Source organism: Mastacembelus armatus, chromosome 3 (assembly GCF_900324485.2).
Source record: "Mastacembelus armatus chromosome 3, fMasArm1.2, whole genome shotgun sequence".
NCBI classification, from domain to species: Eukaryota; Metazoa; Chordata; class Actinopteri; order Synbranchiformes; family Mastacembelidae; genus Mastacembelus; species Mastacembelus armatus.
The window spans coordinates 1,100,340-1,122,005 of record NC_046635.1 but is presented as its reverse complement, the minus strand read 5'-3'; the positions used below and the strand labels follow the sequence as shown (position 1 = coordinate 1,122,005).

At 43.3% G+C, this 21,666-nt stretch overlaps 1 protein-coding gene across 6 annotated transcripts in view; it reads right to left on the bottom strand.

The window, feature by feature from the left end:
- The window catches only part of nav2a (neuron navigator 2a), a 92,241-nt gene that overhangs the window by 57,668 nt on the left and 12,907 nt on the right, over window positions 1–21,666 (bottom strand). For 4 of the 6 annotated variants that reach the window (XM_026319868.1, XM_026319869.1, XM_026319871.1 and 1 more), the window contains exons 2-6: window positions 13,274–13,391; window positions 9,350–9,402; window positions 1,911–1,983; window positions 1,475–1,718; window positions 1,190–1,246 (exon numbers count right to left, since the gene is read on the bottom strand). In XM_026319868.1, the coding sequence (XP_026175653.1) occupies window positions 1,190–1,246; window positions 1,475–1,718; window positions 1,911–1,983; window positions 9,350–9,402; window positions 13,274–13,391 (545 nt within the window). Of the gene's footprint in view, window positions 1–1,189; window positions 1,247–1,474; window positions 1,719–1,910; window positions 1,984–9,349; window positions 9,403–13,273; window positions 13,392–19,310; window positions 19,566–21,666 lie in introns of those variants that run through there. The other 2 variants (XM_026319874.1, XM_026319870.1) reach the window with 2 other exon arrangements.

The window sequence follows — 21,666 nt, the reverse complement described above, 5'->3', positions numbered from 1 at the left end:
CGAACAAAAACAAGTGAAAATGTCTGTCTGCCAGTGAAATATTAATCTGGCCCACGTGTCCTTGATGAAGGTTATACGAGCTGTTAAACCTGTTAAAATATCAGGAGGTTTGGGCCACAGCTGGATTCCATGTGTGCTGCAAGCCCTACATTTAGATTCTTTCACATTATCTGGCTAAACTATACTGATTACCCAGGGATCTACGATTATCATTATTTGCTCAGTTCTAATGTAAATGATCCCATATATTGAGGTAGATTCACTTTTAAGACATTTATTTCACGTCTGTGAAAACAAAACAGGTTTGTGTGAAAATCTCTTTGAAATGCATCAGGTTATATTTGCTGTGGTTCAAGCAGAGGATGTCTAAAGTTACCTGTAGCTGAGTTTTACTGTCTGTCTGTATAACTTTTCACTGGGGCCATTAAAAATACATCAAATAAAAGGCCAACAGTAGCTTGAATGAGAGCACCATGCTCTGCTCATGCTGACCAGGAGGTGGGGCGGTTGTATTGCTTTAGAGGGGCGTTGGTTTGGGGCAGGTGCAATGCAAACAGAGTCAGGGGATGGGCATCATGCAAAACTGCAACCTAAATCCAATTTCAAGGTGCATTATCGTCATCACATAATATGGCAGTGCATGCTAACAAAGAGGCACAGGTAAATATTGTAGGACTAAAGCTGGATCCAAACATCATATTGTCATATTATAGGACACACATTCCAGACACAGATTCGCTCTGTGTTAATTATTGATGTCACGCTATATAGGGGGTGCGTTTGCCAGGCAAAACCCCCCCCCCCCCCACACACACACACACACGCACACACACACGCACAAGCACACACACTTACTTAAGGGTTATCTAAAGGTCTTTGACAGCTCATTTAGCAGGTTTGCCAAATGAGGCAGACAGACAGGCAGGACAGTCTGAAAATGGAGCCTGCAGCTTCAGTTACTATGTGCTCAACATTGCCACTCATGCATATTAGATAGTGCTTGTAATAGAGATTGCCCTTAATCACAGATAAATAAAACAACATGAAACTTATCACAGTACAAAAAGAAATAGCATCTTTGATTAGGGGCAATTTCTAACTTCCTATTCCCTGGATTGAGACAGGTCAGGAGGCACAGTGGAGGAAAGAGATGGAGGAGCAGGAAAACAGAATGGCAGAAGAAGCTGACCTAGATGTCTTTTTGTGACCAAGGGAAAACTTGAGCAGTTTACTCTGAGAGCCATCCCTAGAGGAGAAGAAAAAAGGAGAGATATGGAAGAGGACAGAGGTTTACAGTTATAAATGACAGGAAGTGTGAACCAGAAGACAGCAATGACAAAATGATGGATAAGAACAGCAGAAAAAACAAGAAGGTGAAGGCTACGGCGACAAACCCATTCACCCAGCCTCAAGGTTACCCATCCAAACATTTTCCATTTCCAAACTTGACAACAAACAGACCAGTGAGCCTCACCTGGACTGCATCTCAGCCTGTGCTGCTTTCTGGGCTGTGAGGGCAGGAGTCCCATGCGGAGAGTGGCTGAGCTGGGCCGGTGCACTGCTCTGCTGACTCAGGGGAGGGTGTGTGCTCTGCGACTGGGTAATGGGTGGCAGGGAGGGCTGGGAGTTCTGCCGCTGGGCTTGTTGCTGCTGCTGTTTGTAGCGAGACAAACTGAAGAAGAGACCGAGGATGGCCTTCAAATTACCGTTCCGAATCTCTGCGGGTCAGAGAGGAGGACGATATGTTACATGGAGAAAGGCAGAAGTGAAGCAAAGACAAAAAGCTTGACAGAAGGCAAAAGAGAGGATGGAAGTTGTAGAGAAATTCAGTTCAGCTGCACAAAATGTTGCTGCAGGACTGTTCACTGCTAAGAAACTACTGAAGGCAGTTGTGCAGGAGTCCAGCTTACCCTCTGCAGACAGACCCTGGATGTTGACCCCCTTGGCTGCCAGAAAACTGAGACAGGCATCGATGTTCTCAATCTGGAGACACGGACACAGCTGTAAGACACTACATCCTGCACATTCCTATTCAAATTTGCATAATCTGAGGAAGCAAGTTAGTCTGTCTCTTGCACGCTTCCCCTGTGAGTGCGATGGCACTGAAATATGTTCAGTATGTTCACCCAAACAGTTATGAGGCTTGTAGGAGGAGTGGAGAAATAAGTGCTTTCACACATCCAGTTAATTCTATATATCAGTACCAAGACCATAATTTTGCTGGCAGACATACCAGTGTTGGAAAGTGAAAGGAAAGTGATTCCCCCTGTCAGGTGCAATGTTGAAAACGTAAACTTGGGCACACGGTGACATAATTAAAACAGGACTCCAAACAAGCAGACGTTCGTCGGCGGAGCTACAGGGAAACCGTCTTTGCCGACGCAGTTGCTATGACAGCGTCCTTGGCAAACCGAACAGACCGCTGAGTTGTCACCGGACTGTGAGGACCTGAAAGGCACACAGGCTTTGTTTAGAGCCCATGTGACCCATTATACACCGAGCCCGCGGGCTGGCCCACGTAATCACAAAGCAAACCACATGAAACAAGTCATCAGGCAGAGTCACTGCAGATGAATGACTGTGCGATCAAAGTTTACCAACTGCTTTAAATGAGCAAACACACCAGGGTGAAACAAAAAGGAAATCAATAAGGCACAGAAACCTCTCATTTCTCATTTTAAACACAGAGGTGGATTATAAGGTGCCACTGCAGGCAGGGCAATTAACCCACGAATTAACTGTGAAAGTGGCATTTAAAAGCACCTTACAGTACACATAAAGGTTAAAGAGGTGCTAAATCTTCTCTATATGACATTTATTACTTCTTAAAGTAGATTTATAACACTGCACCAATGTAATCCCAATAAACCCAGTCTGAAAATACAACGGCTGAGCGAGTATAGACACAGAACAGCGATACTCCAGGTGGTTTCTAAACTAAAATACATATGAACTGTGTCCTTTGTTAATGAGGCCGGGTGTGGGCTCCAACAGGGAGGGTCCCACTCACTCAGGATTAATGACATGATTACACTTAATATGCAGCAACTAAATATAGCTTGACCTACAGCTGCCTCTGTGGTTCTCCTGGTAGGAAGTATCAGACTGTGAGGTGAGAAGCTGAAGTAAAAGCTCATTTCTAAAGTCACGACTACGTTTTTAGAGCCTTTTCTACAGCCGGACTAACATCAGCAACTATTAGTACTATTAGTTAGAATAACTACTACATACACAATATGTGTTTTTTTTCCATCCAATATTACTTTTAGTTACATCCAGTAACTAACAGCTCTATTAGCTCCCTCTCTTATTAAACCCACTATCATATGACTGTTTTATCCACTGCAATAGTAGCTACAATAATACATGCAATTATTTAATCCACAAACAATTAATATAAATAATCCTTCACAAGTATATGCTGCTATGAAGATCGTCAGTAGCTGCTCAAACTCTGTTCTTTCCTGAGCCATTATTGTGTGACTGGGGCAACAGTGTTGGGGTCACTGATTGAGATGAAACAGCAACGCTGCCCCTGCTGTCATTTCCATGACCTCTGACCCCAGAAACAGCTGGTAGAGGGGCTGACATATGCTGTCCTAAAAAGATGGAACAGCACACAAACTCAGGACCAAGAGGAATGCAGACTGTGGCTTTCTTTAAAATAAACCTCACTGAAACAGCCATTGTCTCTCTTTAACACCCCCATGCCTAAACTGTGAGGGACAGAAACGTGCCCCTGCTGCCTCAAATCTCCTGATATAGACGTAGCTTAAATAGCAGCAGACTTCGTAAAAAAGTGTATACTCCTTTAAGACACCCCATCAGAAGAGACAGGCTATTTATACCCCTGACATGCTCCCCAGTCCCTCTTACTCTGAATAGAGCAATGATCTATAATCTGAAATCCCTGTATTTCAGGTTTAACTGAATCTTTAAAAAAATCCCTTAAGATCCCACCTTTGAGCATTGTATCACCGATTTGTCTGTGATGTTCAGCATAGTTTCATACCGTCATATGAGCAAGAGTCATTAAATGATCTCCATCTAATCACAACATCTCTGGTTCAGCCAAAACTGAAATTACAGGCTTCCTGAGAAGTCTCTAGCTGACATCACATCAGGTTTGTTGAGAAATCCACAAACACAACATTCACTGGTACTTCTGCAAAACTGTTCAAGTACTTTAGGAGTCATTTTTTCTTCATGTCCACATTTCAGGCTCATTCTTTGGCTCATCACTGTTCTGTTTTCCACAGACTTTGAACTAAAACATCTGGCTGACAAAACGAGTGAAAGCATGACAAATGTTCTCCAAACGCTCAAACATGTACAGAAAGTATGCATCCAAACACATGGCCAAAACACTAATCTATATCTGCAGAATACTTACGCCAATCTGCTAATCATTAGAACCAAATACCTCTAAACTAGCTCAGAGAAAGTCCACAGTCTCCTCCAGCCCCGGTGCTGCAGTCACACTATGCCTGGATCTGTATTGGAGGTTCCTACCTGCCTGGATGTGCGACCTGTTTTTGCAGCGTGACTGATGAGCCTGGCCTCACACCTCCATCCACTCCACCGTCAACTCCTCCTCTGCTCTGGCTCCCAGCAGCAGCGTGGGGCCAGCCAGCAGCCCTCTGAACAAACACTTCCTCCCATCAACAGGGATGCTATTGTTGTGTGTGTGGGTGTGTGTTTGTGTGTGTGTGTGTGTGTGTGTGAGTGAGAGAACGAGGGCGGGAGAAGAAGAGAGAGAGGGAGAGAAAGTGCTAAAGTGAGGGAATGTGTGTGAATGTTGCATGTTTGAGGCAGGATGTGATGGTTCAGAGCTTTGACTGATGCTCACACTGACATTTTTACACCCCAGTTGCTGAAAGATGATTTTAATCAGAGATTTTCTATATCTGACTGTGATCCTACGAATAAATTGATAGCATGGTTAGGGTAGGCCAAGTTTTTTTTCTGGTCGGACCATGGAGAAATCTCCTTCACACTTCAACTAAACAGCACGACGGGCCGATACTGAATATTTCAGAAAATAAAACTCGCCCGATATATCACAACTCTGAACTCGTGTGTGATGACAGCAGCTTTTCATTGCCAACAGCTCTCAGTCTGTTGGGTCTTGGTCATGTAACGTGCTTATGAGACAACGTGTCGTGTCAGCCTGTATGTTTATGTCTGTCTGCGTGTGTGTGTGTGTGTGTGTGTATCTGAATTAGTGTATAACTGTGTGGCTAAATCAGTGTGTATCTGCCCACACATACTTTCACTCTCTCAGGAGGTTTCACAGATTGCAGCTAGCTGTTCACCTACAGAGCCTTGACATGTATGTCAACAATTCTCTCCCAGCTGAAAAATGTACGAGGTTTCGACACCTCGGAGAAGTGCTGCTTTTCACTGCCTATTGATAAAATGATCCACCAGCAGCTGTGATACACACACCATGACGCTAATTCATACACATCTTACTGCTGCTGCACATGCACCTATATACACACACACACACACACACACACACACACACACACACACACACAGACACACACACTACGGTGTTCTCATTCATGTTCACAGTATCTGTTCTAAAATGTGTTTGTGTGCGTGTTTCCCATTATGATTGTTCCCAGACTAACACTATTTGTTTTTCAAACCGTGTGCACATACTTTGGGTGACCACCTCACAAGATGAGCACATGCTCTACACCGGAGGCTTCTGATGAAGGGCTGTTGTACTGGGTTGCATTATTCAGTCAAGTGTTTCTGTTTTTTTGTCCACCCTCTGTAAATGTGCCTTTAACTGTGACTGCTCAGTAGGTTTCAGCCCGTGATGTGATCACCTGAGCTCTGACCAACTAACACAGAAAGTCTCACTCCCTCTCATCAAACATTAACCAGCCCGTTGAATCATTAATATAACATTATTTGGGGCTTGTCCTGCTTGCCTACATAAAGCTTCACTCACTACAACAACACTAAAACACATCTGCATCAGGGCTGCCACCATCTTACCAACCGGCACAGAGCCCTGCTGATAGTTCCTTCAGTCTGTTTCTCATCCAGCCAACTGCTGTTTAATGTTTTTTAAGTTCCTGAAATAAAAAGAGCATTAACATTTAAAGAAAGGCTAATTACTTAACGTCTTGTATGTTACAAATTATTATGAAACTACTTTCTACCAATGACACAGACCCCATGGATTCTACCTAATCCAAAAAAGAAGGATCATAATATATGAAGTAAGAAGTAAATCAAGTAAACGTGTCGACCTTTAAGATGCCAGATGAAATCCAGCTCATTTCACAAGCTGCTGCTTTGACAACGGAGGCTTGGAAGAAACACCCATGTATGTTTGTCTCCTCGTGTGTGAGTGGCATTATGTGTGGTTTTAACAGCTCAGTGTCGACTCTACACCCTCGTACATCACACACACACACACACACACACACCACACACACACACACACACACACACACACACACACACACACACACACACACACACACACACACACACACACACACACACACACACACAGAGTCTGACTGGGTGGCAAATTAATGACCCGACGATGGGGGTCCATATAACAAGGATGTGACAGTTGTAAAAACAGCCACTCACTGCAGCCCAGACAGCCGGCATGCTGATCACGTAATGTGACTGTGCTACAGTTTACTCCACTGATGGTGCTTATTTCAATGTTTGTTTATTTATTTACAGACAGGGGTTAAGTTAAGTGGGAGTAATTGGCAGCAGCTTTGGGGGTTTGAAAGCAATGAAATCAAGTGCAGTAAAAGTGGGTTCTCACACTCTTCCAATGCAGCTGCCAACTAAACGCTCAGGACCCATGTGTGTCTGTTTGTTTTGACAGTACTACAACACACAAAGCAGACATTTGCATAATGACGGCGGCTGCACCTGCCCTTAGCACCGCTCGAATGCTTCAGATTCTGCTTTAAAGCTGACAACAATCCAAAAATACTCACATACGCACAATACTGCAAAATATAAATAGATGTTGACAGTCACTATCCAATAAACAATACCACATTATATCAGTACTTGAATGCACACTAGATATTGACACACACACTGAACATTCAGGACAGAAAATATATTTGGACCCACTTGATTTGTCTCAGGAGTAGCCAGCAATTTTCCTGTCTTTTAAAATGAGCTGCTGTGTTTGCAGGTGTCAGCAGAGGTCGTAGGGAGAGAAGCTGCACACGATGTTGGTAAGAGCAGAACAAAACCACTAAGAGACGCCCAGACCGCTGAGACCAGGGAGCACAAACACTCAATTACAGGAGACTGGGGGGCATAATCAGCACTAATGGGGAAGCCATAATTGATAGTAAGTGGGACAGAGATTAGGGAGGGAGGTGAGCCTTATACATGCCTTTCAAATCAATATTCAAATAGAGGTACATGAAGGGGAAATATGGGTAAGTACACAAACTGTATAGAAATCAATTCCTTAAATTGCTTTAAAAACCTCCATAAAATGAGCAAATTTATAGAAATATAGTAAAAAAAATTTAATTACAGCAACAGTAATCACTAACTACCTGTTCTGTGGTTATGTACCATGTTTCTTTAGTGTTATTAAAGGACACTAATCATTAGGGCCTGTAGCACAAACCAAGATATGTGAGTTATCCAGTTATCCTCAACTAGGTTTGTTGGAAATCACAAATAGGCAGATTTTTGGGAGTCAGCTCCAAACTTTGTAATGTGCCTGGATTTGTTCAGTTCTCATTTCAAATCATCCAATTACATATAGTGTTTTTTGCCTCTGTCTCTGACACACAGAACAAAAATCAGAGACGTTTACAAGCAGAGAAACATTGTTAGCAACACAAATGGTGGACTGGCCTGAACATTTTGATCAGTCCAACAACTGCTAAATGAAATATTTGAGAGAGGGTACTCTTGACATAGTTTTCACTTTAGCTACTGCAGCGGTAGCACAGTTATGCTTCCTGCCCAGGTCCCGTTATGGTTTCTCTGTCCCTGTTAGCCACAGTGTCCACAGTTACCTGACCGTCCCTGCCTACTCAAACACCTGCTCCCAGTTTCAAAATGATCCATCCAGACTGCTCCCGTCAGCCTGACTGTGAGTCTCTGTTTGGACCCTCCCTGCCTGTGCCCTTTAACACCAGTGGTTACCGAGGGTGGATCACCAAGACTAACCTGCTCTGGAGCAGATTAAGATCAGATGAAAACCTGTCAACAGCCTGACCGCTGACCAGGTCCTCATTCATACAGGACATCCTGACAATGACAACAGCACCTAAATCTTCCAAGTGTCCAGAAATAATAAACACAGCTAGAGGTTACAGTACAACTCATTTATCATTACAGCTCAGAGGAACATGAGGCGACTTTGTGCTGATAATTGAAAATGATGCCTCTTCTGTCTTATTACAAAAATAATCCACATGCTGGTGGTTTGGTCAGATACATGCAGATCTTTCAGATGTGGCAGATGAGAGAAGTTGACTCTTACATTTCTTATTAAACTGACCGAGTTGACGCCAGTCACTCGGGATGGTTCTTGGTACAGGCCCCAGCTCCACATTTTCAGGTTTAAGAAACTGAGAACAGATCCTGACTGACATACTTTATTATCTACAAATGTGGAGAATGTTCTGTAACAAAACAAACTCAGAAAACTGCAGAACACAGAAACAGACCATCAAAACAGGCCACTATGGCATCAACATATAAATACGGGAATATGAATGTTTGCAATGGAAAAAAAAAAGGGCTCAGGGATCAGCTGCTCTTCCACATCCTCATCAGTTGTTAACTGTGGGTGTGTTTCTGTCTCTGGTGCTTCGTGAGGCTTCACTAGGTTGGCTGGTGTCCAGAAATAGCCCCCTCAGCTGGCACATTGGCCCAATTTACGGCACCTTCACATTCAGCGGAGGGGAGCCCTGCTCCGGCTCATTTCCCACAGAGACAACTACACTGTGAAAACACTCAAATCCCACCAGCGGTGTCATGAAGGAAATCCCGCTAACATGTCTTTTTTTTCCCCCCATTACCGCTGATGTTCTCTGCCTGCTCCCTCTCCCGGAGGTGAGAGCGTCTTATTTGCAAGTGCAATAAAATGAGCTGAGAATGAAACCAACGTCTGTGGGGCCTGAAGGTGGAGCCAGGGGCTTTGACAGACAGTCTGCGAGACCGCAACAGAAAAAATAAATGGAATAACTATCTACAACTATTAGCACCTCAACTCCCAGGAAGAGCCACATGACCTAGTGAGACAGGACATGTTTCTCCACACACAAAAGGTAAACTTCACAGCGTTCGGCCAAAACCAACTTAGAAGGTCACTTACCATCTGAGAACGGCTCTTGGGACAGCCATTGATATCGTCAATCTTCTCATTGGCTGAGGGACGGACGGAAAGAGGTGGCAGAGACAGAGCGACCAAAGAAAAGAAAACAGAATGAAAACTTTTTCAAGATGTGTTCAGTTAATTTAATCCTCTCTTATTTCCAGCGGTGTTTGTGTCTGTGTCCCAGGCAGTTTCTGGCTGAGTGAGGACAGCAGAGACGTTCAGGCCGGTGACTCCGACGCCCCTTTCCCTCCCCTGCCCTCCCACAGAGACATGAAACACTATCTGGCCAAAGCAAATGGGAACGGGGCCGCTGGGGGCCCAACTATGATGGGAGTGTTGTGCTACTTCTTTTCAAAGAGGGCGTGTGTGTGTGTAGTGCCAGGGATTGTGTGTGCATGTGTGTGTGTGGTGTCCATTAGGGGCCCAGCCCACAGCAGCTGAGACACAGTCATCAGCTCACAGCTGACGACTGTGTCATCAGCACAGTCCCCTGCATCAGGAGGCACGATGAAGCCCAGGGCGCAGCTCTCCCTCAGGACCCTGGTGCTGTACCACCTACAGTCCCACGTCACTCGGTGAATAAATATGCAGTGTCTCTCTCTCTATGTTCAGCTGCCTTCAATACACACATCACAACTAACTGTGACCTGGTGGATCGATACTGAAACATCTTTCAGTTGTGATCCTTTAAAACAATGCTGACTCATGACAAGTCATCATGGGAGACATCAGTGTAAGCAGTTCAACCAGAGACATTTTATTTCTCACTGAATTAATATTTAGTTCGTGTCAATTAAAAATGTTTTGGGTGAGAGAAAAAGTTTAATCACATGTGACAGACAATGGGCCAGAGGAGGGGAAGATGATCCCACCCTCACATTTCTCTCTCTCTAAAATTATATATATAATATAGAACTGTAGCTATCTTACCTATACTGTATATACTGCACTGTGCAGAAGATTTAGGCAGCAGATTTTAGGTGTTTAGGAAGTTGTAGGTGTCTGAATGACCCCAGGTCAACTGTGCAGGACAACAGGCCCATGAAGAACCCACTAGAGTTTTCATGAAGAACTATCTTTAGTGGCCAGAAGAACCAGGGTCCTGCAGCAGATGGTCTGACCCCCACAGTCCTGATCTGGGCAGAAACACTGGGACAGCCTGAACCTACAGAAGAACTGCAGCAGCTTCTCCAAAGTACCAGGAGAAACTGTGAGCAGGTCCAACCAGAGAGAACAGCTGCTGGTTTAAAAGGGGAGAGCTGCAGATACTGATTAGATTTAGGTTTTCTGTGTGTTTTCAGTGCCTAGAACTTTTGCACAGTACTGTACATGTCTCTATTTACTTTTAGAGTTTAGAGGGTGTATAAATCCTATTATATGATCCTATTTAAAAAGAAATGTTTTGTTATATGCATATTAACAAAACCAGTCCAAACAAATGATCAGTGATTTATCACCACTAGCGTCGGCCGCAGCTTGTGTGCTTCCTAAAATAACTGCGTATCGTGGTCAGTGACACCCACAGGAGACAACTACTCTGTGATTTCAAAACAGAAACTCAAACTCCAAACTACATAAATGTTCCCAAAATAAAAAAATACAAGAACCTGACAGCAGTCTGAATATGTGAAGCTTATTTTAAAAGAGAAACGTAAAGCAAAGTCTCTCACGCTACAGATTTGGCTGAACATTGTCCAATGGGATTATTCCTCAAGACTGAGACGTCATCAAACTGTTAGAAGATGATGATGATGACGTCAACCTGGAAGTTTTCCTCGTCCCAGAACCCTGACCTTGGGTTTTACATCGGTCAAATAGCTATAAACAGGTGCTGTATCCGGCCAGGCCTTTGTCCTGGTACCAGCAGGCTGCTCTGGTTTCACACCGATTGTGTGGTGTGAGGTCTCCCTAGAGAACAAGAGGCAGAACGCAGAACGCAAAGACGTGTGTGGTTCTAGTTTGTGTTCTTTTAACATAAGGGCAGAGCAGCAGTGATCAGCTGCTGAACTGTATATATTCTATGTGGACCCAAGGAGACTAGGCTAAAGGTTCTGGATGAGAGCGAGGATGTTAACGAGGATGGAACCAAAACTCTATTTTGACTGAACAGTTTTACTTCCTATAATCCCTCAAAAATATTGATCCTCAGGAGGAAGAAATTATTGGGGGTCCAGGATTAATAAGTTCTGTGATAGATGACAAAAATCGCAGAAAGCAATCAAATGATCTTTGCTACTTTGCAGAGAGGTGGATATTAAATTTTCATGCTGACATTAACACATCTACATCACAGTTTCCACTTAAATATCAGTTTGAAAAGAGAAGATGACAGAAAAACAACACAATGACTATGTTGTTTTCTCATCATGCACAGAAATTATGCCTCAGCTGTCATTTTTAATTTTCATCACTGGTTAAAGTTTCCCAGCACAACTACACCACCATAACCCCTATTTCCTGAAAGGCTCCAGTGTATTATGCAACCTCAAGATTAGTTGTATGGTCGACGCTGGACGACTGGAGTAATGAGGAAAACCCAAACAACCACGATCCTGACATGAGGCTGGAGTTGTTCATAAGAGGAGGGGTGGTGCAAATAGATTTCTCATACGTTGCATAAAATGCCATGTGGAGCCTGTGAGTGTCATCAACACATAATCACATGCAGTTACAGAAGGAGAACAATGCGACTCTTCATAACATGGAAAGTCTAAAATCTGGGTCAGAGACACGGGGGCAGAGACAAGCTGAGTCACCGGTCAGCTGGTGTCAGTCTGCCTCTGCCTCACGGCTGTCAGCGACTGGGACGTCGGGCTGGGGCCATGACAAGACTGACGAGGGCGAGGGTCACGAACACACAGCAGCAGCCCATTTTTACATCCTTCACTAGGTTATATTTGGTCTGACGTCTCGTCAACACATTGGGCTGTTTAACACACCAGATAATATATTTTAAAGAAGCATGATGGTAAAAATCAATTTTAGATTAGGTCCTGAAAAGGTGGCCGACATGCGTTCGCCAAAAAGTGTCTACACATGTTTTTATAACAGAGGGATCGTAATTAACGTAAAGCAGACAACTCTGTTAAGATTAGAAATGTGAAAAAATGTCAATTTATATCCATCCACCATCTGTACCCCCTTAGTCCTAACCAGGGTCCCAGGGACCTGCTGGAGCCTATCCCAGCTCTCTCTGGGTGAAAGGCAGGGGTCCACCCTGGACAGGTCCCCAGTCCATCACAGGGCCACATAGAGACAAACAACCTCACACACTCACACTCACTCCTATGGGCAATTTAGAGTCACCAATCAACCTGACATACATGTTTTTGGACTGTGGGAGGAAACCAGAGTACCTGGAGAAAACCCACACAAGCACAGGGAGAACATGCAGACTCCACACAGAAAGGCCCCTGATGGGTTTCAAACCAGGAACCTTCTCGCTGTGAGGCAACAGCGCTAACCACTAAGCCACTGTGCCACCCTTGTAAATTTATAATATAAATATTACTTCATTATATCTTCAAATTCTCTGATATTATCTTTCCTAATTTTGAGTTTTTACATAGTAATTTATATTTCTTAAGTTAGTTTAAAAGGACAATAACTTTCAGTAAAAATGATTAAACTAAAGAAATATGAATTATCATGACTATCAGCACGCTGCAGAATAAATCATTTTACTTGTGCAGGAGTAAATAAATCCTTCGAATGATTTATAACAGGTTTGGAATTACACATTAGAAAACAGTGTTTTAATCTGTATTATTAACTCTACCTCACAAAACATCCTTAAAAAAAGGAAACCATTTGTTTAGTAAATGTCAGTCATGTCTTTAAAACTAACCAAAAGCAACCAGCATGTGTTTTGAGCTGGGTTTGTTTTTGCAGATACTGAAATCAAATATGTGCTTTCCTTACCTACGACCTGTATGATCTCAGCCAACAACACTCCATCCGTGACGTCCGTTTGCAGATCCTTGATCAGACGCTTGTGTCCTGATTTGGCAAGGTAATGGTTGGCCCAGTCCGTGTAGATCTGTGGTCAGACACAAAAAAACCCCACAGTGTTTAGTGATGAGCCAACGAAAACCTAATTCTGTCCAAAACAAGGGCAACCCCGTCAAGTTGTCCACGTGTTTCAAACTCCAAAAACACTTGAAAACTACAAAAGGTATAAATGGTTGAAACAAATTTACGACTCTAATAAAATAACAACATGGTTGAATGGGAGCAGAGTAGCCCTCTTTCTTTTGTGAGAGGGTCCGATCTGGCATATATCCGCATGGTATTCAAATTGAAGCCATTGTGCTGAGCCGGGGCATTCATCTCTGAGCGCACGGCGGCTGTTTTCAATGGGCCGTGCTGACATCACTCTCTGGGGACAGAAAAGACCCTTCACTGCCTGGGGGAGGAGAGGAGGGGGCAGAGCAAGCATCTGAATAATCTGAATAGTTTCCTTCATAATTAGTTGCCAAACGCTTTCTCTTTCACTCTCTAGTCAACAGCAGTGAGTTTCTATTTCTGGGACGAGGGCTGACGAGAAGTTGAACAGAACGTTATTCGTAATGAAGAAGTAGTTCAGTTTTTGAGAATCAGACAGCTCATGGAAATATCTTGCTTTGTTAGGCTCGCCTGTAAACTGGAGAGGCTGAATGACAAGTGCAACTTCAGAGCAGCTTTGCTCTCCACGGGGATCTGAAACATGTGCGACAGTTCGGCTAAATAAAGAGGCCTCTCCCTCTATGTCTCACTCTCGTTTCCACACAAGCTCAGAAACTGTTATCGCAGTCTGTCGAAACCATGATGGGGAGAGAATCGGTACGTGTAAATAACCGGGTTAAAAAAAAAAAATCAGCTTTTTTGTAATCAGACATTTTTTTCTTGTAGATAAGAAATCAAGCTTCTGCAGTGGAGTCAAGAATTAAACCTAATTTCCACAACTAGATTTGTCCTGAAGAAAGCAAATACACATTATTGGCTCGTTCAGTATTCAGCTCTTTACATACAGATGTGTGCACAGTACACAGTACTGGACAAATATCCATAACTCACAATAACAATTCAGTATTATATGTAAAATTCAGACATGTTTTCAGAGACCAGGGCACAAACGTCTGCTCAAACAGAGCAAACTGTGTTTCCACAACAGTGGGGAACATTTCCAATGACCTGCAGTTACCTGGTTGCTTCCACACTTCAGGTGAATGCGTTGTCCGGTTTTTGCTATGACCTGATTTCTTCCAGTAACATGGTTCCTTTCTTTCATTATTGTGAAATTTAAGCACATCTATTAGTGCTGAATGAGTGCGCAGCATTGTTTGGGTCAAACCTCGGCACAAACATGGACACACAACATGAAGGCTGAGGGTGTGTGACACAGTGGTGACCCTTGTTTCTTTGAGTTTGCTCTGTAAACAGACCTAAAGCTTTTCTGCTGTGCTGCCCATCGGATGAGTCACTGCTCTCATGATGACTTACAACAGGTGTGAGCACTTCAAAGGCACACACACACACACACACACACACACACACACACACACACACACACACACACACACACACACACACGTACATATACTCATCGTCATGCACAGGCACAAAAGGTTTATGAGAGTACATGACCACACATTAAATACAAAGAGTATTGGAACGATGTTAAAATCACTCGGGCTGCATACCCAAACACAATTGCACAGATATAAAAAGAGTCTTGAGTGAAACACAGAGCCAAAGGGGGGAAAAAGCCTTCGAGCAGCAGGATTAGGCTCCGTGCTTTCAATTCTCACTCTCAGCTGGTCATGGAGAAAAGGAAATGCAATTCAGGAGCTTTTGTCTGTGTAGGGGCTTTCTTTGAAGTAGTTTCGGGTAGGTAAATTGAGGGGTTGGAGTGTAATTATAAACGAGGTGAAATGGGTAGCTGTCATTCACAGACCTGGAAACCACAAGGGGGTCATTGGCCTGAGGGCAGGCAGGAGGACATGGGCAGGTTGTGAGAGAAAAGACAAGGGGAAGTGGGCAAGTCCAAACAGGTTCCTTTAAACTCCCAAAAATTAAACTTTTCAAAACAGACTTTGTGTCTGTGATTTCTACATCTCTGGCAAAGTGACAGGTCAAAACTTGTGGCACAGAAAAAATAAGATAAAATGTGATGATGCAGAGCAAAACTGCACAACAGTCACAGAAAGTTTGGTTTGACATATTTCTAACGTCACAAATCAGTATTTTATGTTTTAAGACGAGGCCTGCTGTGACAGAGCATAGTATCTGTTTCATATCATAGTCATGAGCTTCCTCCATACTATACTATACGTTTGCTACTGGGGCGACAACAAGCACTGCACATATGAGCGTGAGCCCAATAACATCATAGATCACAAACAAACTAGTGCTGCAAATGGCAATTAGGTTTAATTAATCTGTTGATTTTCTCAATCTTTAACAATCTCCCCAAAATCCAAGGTGATGCCTTCAGGTGTCATGTTTTCTTTGACCAACAATATTCAGTTTACTACAAGTTTAACATGAAAAAGAGTCCTCACATTTCATCAGCATCATCGACTAATTATTTAATCGACTGGTTGTTGAATCTCTCTTTCACCGAGGTTTTGGCTCGTTCTTTTCATTTTCATTTTAAAACAGATTCACACTATAGTCACTTCTCTCAACAGCCTCCTTTCCAGCAGCAGCAGCAGCAGCTGGTTTCATCAACCAAACTCCGACAAACCCACCGTACTGTACCACACCGACCCGACTGAGAGCTAACAGGCCAACAGACAGTGAGACAGTCAATAACCAGCCTGTAAAAAAACACATATTCCTCTCCAGAGGTGGTGCAGACCCAAAATGAGATAAAAGGTCAGCAAGCATTATTCTATTAATATATTTCAACTCGTACTAGTTGAAGTGAACGGGGGCTATAATTGAGCAAGACGCAGGTAATATGTGCATGTGAAAGGCAAACATTAGGATTAACAGAACCACGCTCAGTGATAACACCACTAGCACTGACGACAATATTAATAATTGAAAAAATATATATTAAAAACCCATTAATCTGAACCATGTGTGTTTAACCACACTTTTACACACACTATTATTGGAGCTTATGGGATCTGAAATTTGCTTTACAGGCCAGAAGAAAGAAGAAGCAAAGGTGGGGGGTGATGAGAAGCAGATCTGAGAGACAGTTTAATAAGCTGTATGGTTGATGAAGAGGAGTGCTGCCTTCATATTAACTCGATATCTACACATGAGGCTGGAATGAGGTGCTACCAACCCCAGTGCAGCCAGTCTCTACATCAGAGGGAACCACTTGGCTTAGTGAATTGAAAATCTCTTAATAATAATTGACGTGCAAAGTGAAATTAGGGGTTTTTTAAAAGAGATTTTTAGAAAAAAGAACAAGTTAAATAACTTTCTTCTTCTAGTGGTTTAGATATTTATATATATATATATATATATATATATATATATATATATATATATATATACAGTGACAGGCATCCAGTCTGACGCTCGTCTTCAGTGTTGTGATATATTTTTTTAAAGAGGGAAAACCCTCCATTCCCAGAAACACACAGAAAAGCAACATGGCACTGACTCACTGACAATGTGACAAGGCCTTATGGAAAAAGTCATGTGTTGAGTCTTTTGGGTCTAAACACTGACCAGTAACCAGTCTGGAAGTATCTGGACAGGGACTGGATTTCTTTTGTTTTTGCTCTGAAATTCAAAACAATGGATTAGGAATGGATGAGCACTTTAATCTGAGACTATTTTCATCCATCCTCTGTGAATATGTTTGTGACGCCTTCAGGAAGAAGCTAATGAGGATCCAAATAAATAAGAACTAATAGTATACATTAGCCCAGTTCCTCTAATACAGTGCACACAGTTAAATGAGGCTTCTTGACATTTAATCAAAAAAACTCAGCCTTTGTCAGTTTGCAGGCACACACTGCATGAAAGCCTGGGCCCGTGGGCTCGCTCACATAATAAAGTCTAATTGAAGTCAGTTCTTTAATGCCATGACGAGCAGTGACGAGTCATTCAGACAGCTGTAGCTTTTTTCTCCCACAAATACACAAATCTGCTCCACATCCAGCCTCCCCGCTGTCTCGGCTTGCTGAGTCACCAGGCCGGTCTGTGATATCTACAGAAGGTCATGATGCACACAGGCCATCCCCGCAGCGCCGTGTTGGCCCGGGTGGGGAGAGGGCTAAGGCAGCCAGGGCATCACACTGGGAGAGTGCCCTTGAGCAGGAGAGCACTTTTGTTAAAAAGAGGTTATAGTGAAGAGTGAGTTTTGGCTGCACGGCCCAGCTGCAGATGTGTAAGTTTGGTAAATGTCGTGACACATCATGACGGAGGCTGATTATACAGTAGGTGAAGATAAGCAGATGTGCTTTTGTTCTTCCTGTGGCCTTTTCTGTGTGTTCTTTTATGTGTCTGTCAAACTGTCACTCAAGCTGCAGCACCCGCCTCGTTTTGCTCTTTCACCTCCGCTGTTGTTTGCACTGACACCGACTTGTTGTGTGTCCTAAGCCGACACTCCAGTGACGCTGGTGTACACACCTGCATCGCTGCTGTAGGGCAGAACATTTGAAACGTCACCTTAGTTTGGTCAGTCTGGAAAAATGCTTCTCAAAAATTCCCAAGTCACCTGCAGTTCAGTACGTTAATGACATTCAGTCAGACCTGTAGTTACACCTTAATCCGCACGAACCAGGTTCCTTGTTCCTCATCCTGAGTAAGGCTTTTCTATGTTCTCATGCAGCGCTCTAAGTATTTGGTTTATAGAGCAGAATCAATCAGAGAGTCACTTCAAAAGAAAAACAGGCTATTATTAAATGTTTAAAGTCTGAAACCTTCTAACATATTATTATGATCAGCACATTTTTTCAGTATTAGTGTTTTTTTTACAAATGAACATGAAGAATAATTTTAAGTTTTGTGACTTCACATTTAGTCTGTGCTCCAAAATAATCCCTATAAATCTTATAGCAGCCACGTTGAAGCTCCACAAAAACATCAGATTTCTCCCATTAGAGCTTTACATTAATTAAAACAGTACATTTGATCTATAGTGATGATGGTGTGATACGTTACTGAGACTAAGATGCTTGTGAATGTTCTCGGCCTGTTGAGGACCGTTGAGTCTTTTTCCAGGTTAAAATCACACATCAGCAACTGAATGAACGACACCTCAGGTCTGTCCATCAAGAACCAGTTCTCACATACAGTGACAGCACACAGCTTTCCAAAAACAATTACGTTGATAACTGCAGGGCTATTAGTCCTATTACTTTCAGGGTTCAGTAAGCGACCTAAAAAGCAGTGCATTTAACACGCCATTATGAAGTAATCTACCAACATGAGCAAGAACTATAAAGAGAACGCAGCAGGGCCAAAGCTGCTATAAAGTGTTATCGCTCAGGAGAAGCTTTCATGGAGAGCCAGGACTTAAGCAGCTCTCGTTATAATTCAGGTAATGGGCACAGTCTACAAAAACACCCTCTGATAACAGTGCTTTCTTCTGACTTTTCAAAGGAACTCTACCTTTGTATGTCAAGAACCAGCTATGACGAAGGACTCTGACTATGTTTGGGACATCTGGGTTTATGAGCTAGAACCAAATCCCAACTGTAAACTCTCATTCATCTGTTGAACTCACTGTGTCTGATACCTGCATCTGTCAGGGGACTTCTAAAATAATTCCTGGCTCTACCCCTGATGTTTCTATTTCAAGCTGACCCTTCTGACTCGTCTGTGGTAAACAGAAACACTTTATCTTCACCGTAATTGCTTCCCTCTGTGCTACTGTCTGTGAAATTCATTCCTACTCTCAAGTTTGAAAATTAACTAATTCCTGCAAACTAAAAATGTTTGACTCCAACCAACAGGTGGGGTAGCCCAAACCAAAAATATTTACTCACTTCCCTTTCTGCTTTCTTACCACTTTGTAGTTCTCACAGGAGAAGCGGCTGTAGTTCCTGGCCGGCAACTTGAGGCCACCGTAGTCCGCCATGTGAGCCGGTCACTTCAGACAACTAACAACACAAAGACTCCAAGTGGACGCCCATAGACCTCCAGAGAACGAGGAGATAAGCACTCTGTCATTAACACGAGGTGGAGAGAATAAATCTAGGCACGCTGTTTTTCTGTTCATGCCTGGCTTCTCCTCTGCGTGAACTGGACACTTTACTCCTCCCTCACCTCTCTCTCTGCCCCCTTCACTCTGCTTCTCAATGGAGCCTCAGAGATACTGACACTGTTTTAACCCCTCTCTCCCACTGTCATTCACTCTGAGTCAGACGCCCTGAGTCAGTCGCCTTTTTTTGCTACTGGTAGACAGACACCAGCAACATGAAGGGATCCTTTACTTTCTGTGTGTGTGATTTATCTCAAATCTGATCTTTGATCTCAAATATCTGAAATAAATGTTCTGTCATTTCTGAAAAACAAAACCAATACGTATAAATACTGATAATAGTGATTACTATAGGAGCATCACACAGACAACAGATGTGTTTAAGGTCCATTTTTAAACAGCTTATGTGACACACACCTTTAAAAAACTCTTTTACAAGCCAACTATAACATGATTAGGACAAGCAGCACTGTGATTATGTTTAACACAAACAACTATACTGTCTACCTGCACAGGTGATCGACACTTGATCAGCATAATGTGTGAAACTAGAGAGAAAGGACGATTTTACAAATGTCTTTTCTGGATGTGACAGGACCACCCACTGCTGACTGACAGAACACTTATGATGAGTCCTAGTCTTCCACCTGTGACACTCACACACACACACACACACACACACACACACACACACACACACACACACACACACACACACACACACACACACTGACAAGCATAAATAATAAGGTAATATGGGGGGTCCATGCCCCTTTAGCTTCAACCCAACCTGTGACTCAGAGAAGCAGCGGTGGTGCAGTTTGTAAGGGACAGGGTGAAACACTTCTTTATATTTAGTGAAGGTACGAGAGTTGATTTTTCATGGGCTCACACTGCGTGAGCTGATCAGGACGGAATCGGAGCTTGACGTGGCTAAAATCGAAGGTGACGCATAAACACACTTGGACATACCGTATTTAAAAACCACGTAGAGGATATTGCTGAGAAGACTTGAAATATTATAAGTGCGATTGCCTCAAACAGCCAGCTTAGTATATTTTTTGTAGAAGCTATTTTCAAGGGGTTTTTATCAAATAACACATTTTAGGAAAAAGGTGAACACTGCCTTTTGGGCTAAAACTAAATCCTTCTTCATGCACTGCTTCCCCAGTGTGTGAGAATATGTCATGGTAAATGCTTAAGCTTGTTAAAGGTTTTCTAGAAATGATGCCAATTTATAAAAACTCCATCGTTGTGGGGCTTAACCATCTTAGTCTAGAGAGACGAGGACTCAGCAGCTCTCCATGCACATGCAGTGTGAAGATGACCTGTGGCAAAACATCCCCTCTGACCCAGCACGGGCTGGCTACCAGATGGCTGGTAGGAGAATGATGGATGGGCTGTTGGATGCACACACAATAATCCAACAGAAGGATGCAGCGAGGGAAGGGACATAGGTGTGATGTGTGTTGTCTCCCACAGACCTAACACACAGAATCAACCAAGACTGAAAGCAGGAACCCCCACTAACCTAAATAAGTCAAGGCTGGGTGAGGGACTCATCGTTTGCACAGCTCTTATTCAATACTAGTGGCTGCAGACAGATGGCGTCTGAGAAAGTCGGTGTCCCTGTGTGGTACGATGTGACACCAGAGGACTTCAGGCTGCTCTGCCAGCTGCTGCGATGCCTAACACAAGACACAACGACTCCAACCCTGAGCTCTAACTCTGAAACTTTCTTTGCCTGACCACAAACTGGACTGAGGCACCCCGGTGGCCCAACTGATTAACTTATTTCTACTCTGTTTTCTAGTGATTGTATCTTTTAAAGTGGTTCCAGTGTTGATGTGATGCCACAGCTGCTCGACCAGTAGTTGCACACCACACTACGTTGAAGTTGTGCAGTGAAAAGGGGCTTTTAGGTGTCGGTTACTGTTCTGTTATCAAGGACAGCAAACTAGAACAAAAAAAAACATAAACCGAAACACAGAGAGACACAAAGAGCGACAGTGTGAGAAATACATGATCCATGTATTTACAGGAATCATATGGGCCCACCACTAGATGCCTGCCTTCCTCCCTGCTCTCTCCTCTCCATCACCACTGCAGCTGGAGCACCCCCAGCAGGATGCACCATGGATGGTTTCTGGTCTGTGGGACC